Raw genomic sequence first — 8,921 nt, 5'->3', positions numbered from 1 at the left:
CTTCAAGCAGCGTCCATCCAGCTGCAGCTGCCTTAAGCCAAAGGACTTGGAGTGATGCAAATGTTAACGATGGGTCCATCTCTCCTATGAATACCTCAGGGTCTAGTCTAGGTCCTACTGAAGTTAAAGGGACCATTAACTTTGCTGGGAGGAGGCTCAGTTCCTCTGGATATAATATTTCTTATCCAGTCCAAGATTTTTTTAATCTGAATCCTTATACACCCTGTTAGCCATCTCTTAGGGCACAAGATAGGTTCCACTGCCCCACTTATCATGTGGTTTGCCAGAATGGCTACTTTATGAGTTAATTTTTTCATGAGGATAGATTGACCTCTCACTCAGCCCCCTGCCCCACCTGGAGGACCAGTGGACTGCTTTTCATCTGGTCCTTTTCGTTTGGCTTGGGTGCCCCCACCAGGAGTTAAAACTCCCATTCGCATAACCATCAGGGCCATTGGAACATATAAGCCTTCCCACTGCATCCAAGGGCAGTCCCAGGGAAGGCCCGGCCTTACTCCAGCCATCGAATTGACATCTGGGAATATTAACCACCAGACCAATACAATAGTTAAAAATATTTATTTCTAAAGATATTTACCTTGACAGGCACAAAGCATTTCCCGATTTCACACAGAAATACATAAAACATGCATAGACCAATATGGCCCATTCCAATGTATATTCAACATGGTAAATATAAATGGATAATTTGTAGGAACATAAATATTTGTTAAAAAATTAAGCACATCATAAAATTCCATCAGCTCTCAGTCAGCAAATTCAATAATGTGAATAAATTCACTGCTATAAACAGTCACCCAAAATTAGCTTTTTGGTTTCATTTTAAACAACTCTCTGTCTCCACACATTTACATGACACAAGACGCTGAAGAAATCCTTGATCTAGCAACACTTTCTGTTACACATCAGGGTCAGTGGATTATTGGCAACCTGCAATACAGTACAAACCCTATTATTAGGCCTTCAGTTGTCCAAATCTCCCTGTTATGTTAAACAAGAGCATATCCCCTGTTGTCTATTATTTATGTTGAAAATTCCTTTCTTTATCCAAAACCTTGGTTAGCCAAACAAACACAATGTCTGCCCTGCCGTTCAGATGACAGTGGTTGTTCTAGAAAACCAGACTGCTGAAAAAGGCAAAGGGTTGTGGCTGATAAGTAAAGGCAATACTTTGTAAAAATACTTTTGCAGGAGTGCAATATACAGTATGTGAGGTAGACTTGTATCTATGCAATGAGTGCTGATTAAAGTAGAACAATGTCGTTCACTTTCATTTTAATTTATAAGTAAAAAAAATAGTCTCTCCTTTCAAATCTTGATTTCTCTTCTTTTTAGGAGTTTCTGTATCAGGTATTCCTTGCAACATCTTTTGGCATTAGTCTTTTTTTTCTCCCTGAAATCTGCCAAACTGATCAACAACACTCCATTTTACAACTTCTTTTCAGAAGCAGCATTCAAATGTTCCCTTTCTTCTTCTGACAGACAGCTGTCAATCAACGTTTGTTAATGTAACACGTCCAATTGGATTCCAGAAGTATGACCTGTTAGGTCTTTACTGCTTTTACCTTGTCCAAATATAAGATTTCTTTAGGTTCTCTTCTAGCTATCTTTGGGGTGGGGGTTAAGGCATGGCTTAATATTTAGAACAACATGCCTTGCCATGTGAAATGTGAAAGTCAAAACAGAGCTTCGGCAATGCTCTATCAGTTATTGTTGATGGAGAAGGGTTAGGGTTGGTGATCTCCTCACTAAGAAGTTGTTTTCAGACTTTCCCAGATGCTTTGCCTTTTATGTGTTCTGTTATGCTTCAGCCTCTTCACTTCATGCAGTGCAGCCTTTAACTTTGCGATACTGAAGGAAGCTTTGATACTGTTACCAATGGCTTCTAGTCTGTAAAAACAAGAAAAATACCAAATACTATTACAAAAACTGAGATCAATCTTGTGTGAATAATAGGGGTGTGTGTGTGTGTGTGTGTGTGTGTGTGTGTGTGTGTGTGTGTGTGTGTGTGTGTGTGTGTGTGTGTGTGTGTAAAATCAGCATTTTGATTACATAAATCTAAATCTAGATTTATGAGGTCAGGTCTTCATATGAAGTAAATTATCGTAGATCCACTGGAGCTGCACTGATTTAAACCAACTGAAGATCCAGCCCATTAGATATTGTGGCAAGTCTGAAAACCCTAATCCCCAGAAATTGTGTGTATCCAAATTAAAAGATATTCTGTAGTTGTTGGCTACTTTTTACTATTATTGGGGTTTTTTTAGATTAAGTGGAACCCAGTTTTAGTGAATTCAGGTAATGGGTAAAATTTTCAAAAGATCGTAAGTGACTTGGGCCCAGATCCACAACTTCCTAACTTCCATTGATTTAAATGGACGTTAGGAGCGGAAATATCTTTGATGATCTGGGCCTTAGAATCCTAAATTTCATTTTCAAAAGTAACTTAGTCCCTTAGCATTCAGTTAAAGTAAGAGAACTTCTGCTCCTGTGTGCCTATGCCACTTCTGAAAATGGGACTTTGGCACTTTTGAAAATGTTACCCATAGTCAAATTCTGTTTAGAGATAAATGGAATAAGTCATAAATTGCTTCAAGAATGGCAAGCTGCAAATTGCCTCACAGGAGGTGTTACTGCAAAGCTGTTCTTTGAAAAAGTGGGCTCACTGCATCATTTATATCGTTCAGCTGGGATTACACTGCATTGCAATATGGCCAGCTAATGCCACTCCATCTATTACCTGAGGATCTCCAAGTGCTCTCTCAACATTAATTTAATTTATCCTCAACACTCCCAGGAGATAGGTCAATATTTTCCCCTTTTTACAGATGAGTAAATTGAGAAACAGAGAAGTTAAGTGAGTTGCCTGTAGGCACACAGGGTCTAATAGTGCAACCTTTACACACACATATTTCTACTCTTGAATCCCATTGAAGTAAGTGGCAAAATGGGGAATAGAACCCAAAAGTCCTAATTCTGAGGTCCTGTCTCTTTCCAACCTTATCTCTTTGTGTGGTAGTTTACAACAGCAGCATTTTGCACTCACTTTGCATAGGTTTATTTGACAACACAAGGGGCAAGGCTGTGGAGAATCAGACCCACAATGTTCTATAAAACCAGCAATGCCTCACCGAATAGATGGCATTTTTAACCTGGGTACATGGGTAACTTACATTTCAATAAATGTGAAGTATGCATGAAAAATCAACCCTGAATGAATTTCAGCTTCTCATTTTACAAGGCTAATAGGGACACATTAATTTCTAACAGTACAGATCATGCATGAGCACACTAAAAATCAATGGATATTTCTGTCAAGATTTAATTTGCTTGTATTTTGTTTCAGGCTGATGTTCTGCTAAGCCTAGAGCACACAGAAGAAGTCAGCTGTATGGGGCTCAATAAGCTTAATTGTGCAAGGTAAGGATTTAAAACTGGGGTGGCCAAACCATGGCTCATGAGCCACATGTGGCTCTTTTACAGTTAAAGTGGGGCTTGCAGAGCCCCCTCCCCCACCTCCCTTCTCCACATACCAGATTTTTTGTGGAGAAGCCCTTTACCTTGCAGCAGAGTGGTGGGGGAGGGGCTTATGTCCAGTGCGGAGGAAGGTCTTGGGGCCTGAGCCCTGCAGGGCGCATCTACTGGGGTCGGGGGTTCAACAGGAATGGGGCTAAATCCCTGAGCCTCAGCAAGTGCCTCCTGTGGGACAGAAGCCCTGAGCCTGGATAGGTGCATCCCTGCTCTTGAACTTCTGAAGATTGTCTTATGTGACTCAGAGGCTCAGTAAGTTTGGCCACCCCTGATTTATAGGATGAGCAACAATCAAAAGAAATAGTCAATATTTTAGGGCTCCATTCTGCTCCCAGTTGAAGTCAGAGGCTGAACTCACACTGATTCAACCAGGAGTACGATCAGTTGCTGTGTTTATACTTTATTGAAAATTCATCAGCCTGTTCAGGAGAGGATACGGTAGCTCACCTTCTCATTTTCCTGCTGTTAAGTAGTCGCCTGTGCATACACTTCAGTCCAAATCCCATGCAATCTTCACCTTTGTTAAGATGATCCCAGCCCTTCTCCATTGTAGACTGAGCCCTGTTTTCATAAAAGAAAACAATATTGCTATTAAAAAACAAGACTTCAGTCTACCTGGTGACACTTTTACATGATCCATCTTCTTAAGCTAAGAAATGTAACTGATGCTTCTGGGCCAGATTGCGGTATCCATAATGATGCTGGTGAGTTGTAAGGCAAGTAGTGCCCCTGACTTCCCTGGGACTACTCACCTGAGTAAATACTCACCAACATGAGTAGATATACCACAACCTGGCCCTTTACAATGAGTGCAGTTCAAAATTGATTACAATAATAATAATAATAATAATAGTAACCCACCAGAGTTCTTTTCCTGTTTGGCAGAAGTTCAGACACCTCTTGTCTTTTTGGTTGGCACACTGGCATCTCTTGCTAGATTCTGGTTGCTTCCGAGCGGTTGTATCTTCCAGAGACCGCCTCGATCGAGAAGGGCCACCAAGCCCATACGGCACAGTCCGCCTATGATCAGAAAATCAACATGAAAGATATTAATTGAATTCATTGCCTTAGAACTGAGGGGTGTGTTCTGTCTCATCTTATCAACGGGACTGTTTTTGTGAGTAAAGGTTGCGGGACTGGGAAGGCTCTTTTGGTCACAAATTTGATATTATCAGAAAAATTTGCACGGCAGCACTGTGGTTACAGTGTCTGCTTCTGTGACTAATGCATTTTTAATCATGAATTAAGAAATATGAAACAATTTGCAATAGAATGCAACAGAACCTGACCTGTCTGAATGTTGGTAAATTGCAAGCACAGAAAGAATAAATTAAAAAAAATTAGTGAGATCCTCAGCTGGTGTTAAAGGGCATAGTTCCATTGAAGTCAATATTCACTACATCAACTGAGGATCTGCTTCATCCTTAATGAGGAAAGTGTAAAAATGTAATGTATTCTGCATTGTACACAAGCCCACTATTCTATAAAATGTACTAATTCACAATGGGGTCTCCCAGCCATTCTTAAGAAACAGTGTGGTTTCACTGAATATTGTTAGTTATTTAGGGCTAGATTTTGCTCTGAAGAGACTCCCAAAGAAAATTACCACTCCGAGGGAATAAGGGTGGTAGAAACAAGACACCAGAGTTTCACCCTTCTGTGCTTCTCAGTGAAAAATATTTTATAGCATCAACCATCCTATCCTAACTATGAAATAGTCTTGGTTGTATCTTAACACTTTAAGAATTGTGGACGGGCTAGAATTGCTGTGCCCAGCGTTAAGCTATTTGCTTCACCTATAAGGCCAAATCTCGCTTGCTTTCCCCATGTGAGTGGTCTCTCCATTAAAGTCAATGGGAACATTAGTGTGATTACAAGTATGAGATGCGGCTCTATATTAGTACAGAGAATTCTGTGCTAACACATACTGTTCCATCGTCAACTACTCATTCCTCTCTAGCATCTTAAAAATATTCCTCTAGAGCAGTGCATGGCCTTTTTAAACCTATTTTTCAACCAAAGTAAAATGCCTGCTAAAAATGCACAGGATTCATTGTACAGGATTTCACTTGGGCTGAGTACTGAAGAGCCCTCTAACGGCATGAACTCTTCAGATGCAGCCTATGAGCCCAGGTGCTCTCACTGACCTTGCTGGTGCATTGGCTGCATGGAGGTGGTTATATTTGCTGGTGCCCCAGGGAGCCATTGTCAGTGGTGCCTCTTCAAAGAACACGGGGGCCCTCATGAAAGGGAACCATAGCAACCGGCTCACAACCATCGCCCCTAATGCCCGGGTGAAAGGGAGGTTAGAGCGTTCCAAGCCCCCCCCCCCACTTACTCCGGGGTGTTGATCCAGATGATATCGAGGTGGCAGAAGTAGACACACTCCTTGTCCATCAAGGAGGAGCAGGAGCAGCGCTTGGCCCTGCGCAGCGGCCAGGTGGAGCTAGGAGGACGAACCTCGGCGACAGAAGCGGCCGCAGCAGCGCTCAGCTCAGCGCCTAAGGCTGCAGGGGAGAGAGCGAGAGCAACGGGGTTAGCAGGCGAGTGACCCCGGGAGCACTTTGCATCGCAGCTGCTGCACGGAACAATTGGACCCAGGAGGCTCTGAGCCAGGCAAGCGCGCTGGCGGGAGCGCAGTGGTAGGAAGGGAGATTGATTGGTCCCGTAGCCATGTATCTATCTACTCACCCCCCGCCCCTACCCAGATCTTTGGCTCCAACCAGGGTCTAGCAAAGCGGAACAGCTCGTGTGCATGGCTGAGATTAAATTTGTGTCTGAAACAGAATCACCCTCGTCAGATGTACCAGGGCGCTGGGGGTCGGGATTACAACTCTCATGCTTGTCTCCCTGCAGGACTCTGCATAGTTCTGGGGGCATTTAACTCAGGGGTTTACTGGGGGTGTTCAAAGGCTGGTGCATTTCTCTGATTTGTCGTAAGGAGACACGCACCCAGCGGTTGTTGAAGGATTCCCCAGCCGTCAGACTGTAGTTTTCCGAGTCCCCTCCGCCCTCCCTTTCAATGCTTGCTTGGGGAAGGGAGCTGGGATTGCAGGTGAGGGAGTCAGGGCAGTGAAGATTGCTCTGGGCGCTGGGGTCCTGCCTCCGGGACCTCGGCTCTACTACCTGTCCCTTCCATTAACCCTTCTCGTCTTCCCCATGCGCAGGGGCTGTGGCCACTCCCTGTAGCATCTGTCCCCACCCCACCAAGGGGGTGGCTGCGCTTTGTAATTCTGCTTCAAAACTACCAGGTTTTGAAGCCTTCCCGCCTCCCTTTGATTGGGGCCACCCAGCTCCGGAGAAGACACGTTGTTTGGGGAGGAGAAATGATGGAAAGAAATTAGCACACCCATAAGATCTGCTTTTCCTAACCAGGGTGTAGTGAATACTGACGAAGCAAGATTTCAACGCCCCCCAAACCTGCAGGAGACTGCGGGACATAAAGGTTTCACTGTAGGATTTGGGGCGGGAGGTGATTTTTAAACCTTCCCTTCAGTTCCATTCAGTAGCGAGAGGTGACTGATTCACATCCATTTAACAGCCTCGTAATTATGATTAGCAGCTTGTGCTGTGACCTCTGCTCTGCCCGGGCTAGTTAAATCATCTCTGGGGAACACAAAAACAAGTTATGGGGCGGGGGGAGCAAACCCTTTCTCGAGGTTTGCAGAAGACCTGGGTGGGGGGGAGCCCAGGGAAAGCCCATTGCGGGACCTGACCTCGCTCCTGATTTAGTCCTGTGGACGTCTGAACCCCGTGAGCTGTCTGTATGAAGAACTAGGCAGTTCTGGACCAATCTCCTGGAATCCCACCCAGGGGCACTGGAACAATTTGTACCGTGGCGGTGCTGAGAGCCACTGACCTACACCGTAAACCCTGTACATGATGAAAGTCGCTCCATGGCTGGAGGTGTAGCAGCACCCCGAGTTGCGGCACCTCTGATCCCACCTGGAGCAGCCGCGTTAGTGGTTAGCCCCCTGCACTCCGTACTTGCCCCCCAGCTCACACTTACCTGTTTCCTGAGCTCCTGGGCAGAGCACGAACAGCAGGGAGAAAATCAGCTGTGTACAATCCATCCCGCCAACGTCAGCCGGTCGCTCTTTTGCAGTCACAAAGCACAAGCCACGAGCAGCGGTTACTTCTCAACTGCAGAGCCCCGGGGGACCTTTTCAGCAGAGGCGCCCTTGGAAAGGAAAGCTGCTCCCTTGGGACAGGGCGCGCTGCAAAATCAGTAACAGTCTCCAAAGCAGCACTGGCAAACCTAGAGGCTCCTTGTCCAGCGCGACTGCCTGAACGCTTCTGGCTTGGACAGCTCTCGCCAGCTCCCTTTTATACCGAACCCCCATAGAGCGGGTAAACAGCTCCGACTTTATTTGATCCGGAGACAATGTTATTGTGTTATTAGTCACCGAGAGGCAACGTGCAGACCGAGATAAGGCCAGGCTGGAAAGGAAACCACTGCAAACTTCAGAGCGGCAGACGCCGTCTGACAATCCAGGGGCCGGGCTACACACTGGCAGGGTGGGCGGTGGGGAGTGGAGAGAGAGAGAAGGAAAATAAATAGCCCGGGCAGACCTACAAGAAAGAAACCTGAGGGCAAAGGGCGCCGACGGCATAGAGCCAGCAGGGGGAGCCCCTGTGCTGAGCTCCTAACACCTGGCCAGATGCTACTGCTTTGGCTGTCGCCACCTTGCCCTCCCCACTCCCCTCCAAGGTAGCCATGTAGAAATCTGAAGTGGTTTGTTTAAAAGGAAAACAGGGGCGCGGAAGAAGGGGTTCTCTCAAGCATCTGGCTAGATTAAAACCATCCTAAACCTCAGCACATTGACGCCCACGTGGTTCAACACCATCATCCTTTACTGGTCTAGGTGAAGAAGGCAGAGTACTGCCTGAAAGACAGTGCTTGGCTCCTCCTTTTCAGTCATTTAATGGTGAGGGTTTAGCTGTTTCTAGGGAAAAGGGCAAAAACGAGTCTAGTTTTCGACGGGGAAAGAATGATATCCCCGCTCCAACACCCCAGCTCCCTGAATCCTATAGATCCGGGGTTCCCAAACTGTGGTACTGGTGCCATTGGGGGTACACCAGACATCTCTGGAGGGGAAGCAGGAGAAATTGAGCAATGGTGGATTTTATTTATTGCATTTTCATTTAGGCTACTCAAAGGAAGCTATAAAACTCTCTGGAATTTGTTATATAAAATAAGGTAGCTAATTTACTTCAGGCTGTATCAATGAGAACACAGATACACGGAGACTCTGAGGTACAGAGCCCTCACCTCCAATCACCCTACAGAGCAGATTCAGTTGCCCAGCAATTGGCCAGTCTGAGCGCAGAACTGAAGGGTGGGTTTTTTCAGTTGTATACCTTGCACT

The 8,921-nt window shown here is 45.5% G+C and overlaps 1 protein-coding gene across 1 annotated transcript; it reads right to left on the bottom strand.

Moving 5' to 3' along the window:
- Positions 1 to 609: 609 nt before the first annotated feature.
- Positions 610 to 7,943, bottom strand: EDN1 (endothelin 1). The gene is made up of 5 exons (XM_050941668.1): positions 7,562 to 7,943; positions 5,891 to 6,059; positions 4,414 to 4,572; positions 4,000 to 4,113; positions 610 to 1,911 (listed from the first exon to the last, which is right to left on the bottom strand). The coding sequence occupies exons 1-5, from the start codon at positions 7,623 to 7,625 to the stop codon at positions 1,770 to 1,772; spliced, it is 648 nt and encodes a 215-aa protein (XP_050797625.1). The 5' UTR covers positions 7,626 to 7,943; the 3' UTR covers positions 610 to 1,769.
- Between the last annotated feature and the right edge of the window lie 978 nt (positions 7,944 to 8,921).

This window comes from Gopherus flavomarginatus, chromosome 2 (assembly GCF_025201925.1).
Source record: "Gopherus flavomarginatus isolate rGopFla2 chromosome 2, rGopFla2.mat.asm, whole genome shotgun sequence".
In the NCBI taxonomy this organism is placed as follows: Eukaryota; Metazoa; Chordata; order Testudines; family Testudinidae; genus Gopherus; species Gopherus flavomarginatus.
Note: the sequence above shows the minus strand (reverse complement) of the source record. Positions and strands in the feature narration are given on the sequence as shown.

Bases quoted from the DNA above. Each gene is read 5' to 3' on its own strand.
- EDN1 (XM_050941668.1), bottom strand. From the start codon at position 7,625: ATGGATTGTACACAGCTGATTTTCTCCCTGCTGTTCGTGCTCTGCCCA. The intron at 6,060-7,561 runs GTAAGTGTGAGC...TCTCCCCTGCAG, and splicing joins CCCAGGAGCTCAGGAAACAG to CCTTAGGCGCTGAGCTGAGC. The intron at 1,912-3,999 runs GTGAGCTACCGT...TTGTTTTTACAG, and splicing joins AACAGCAGGAAAATGAGAAG to ACTAGAAGCCATTGGTAACA.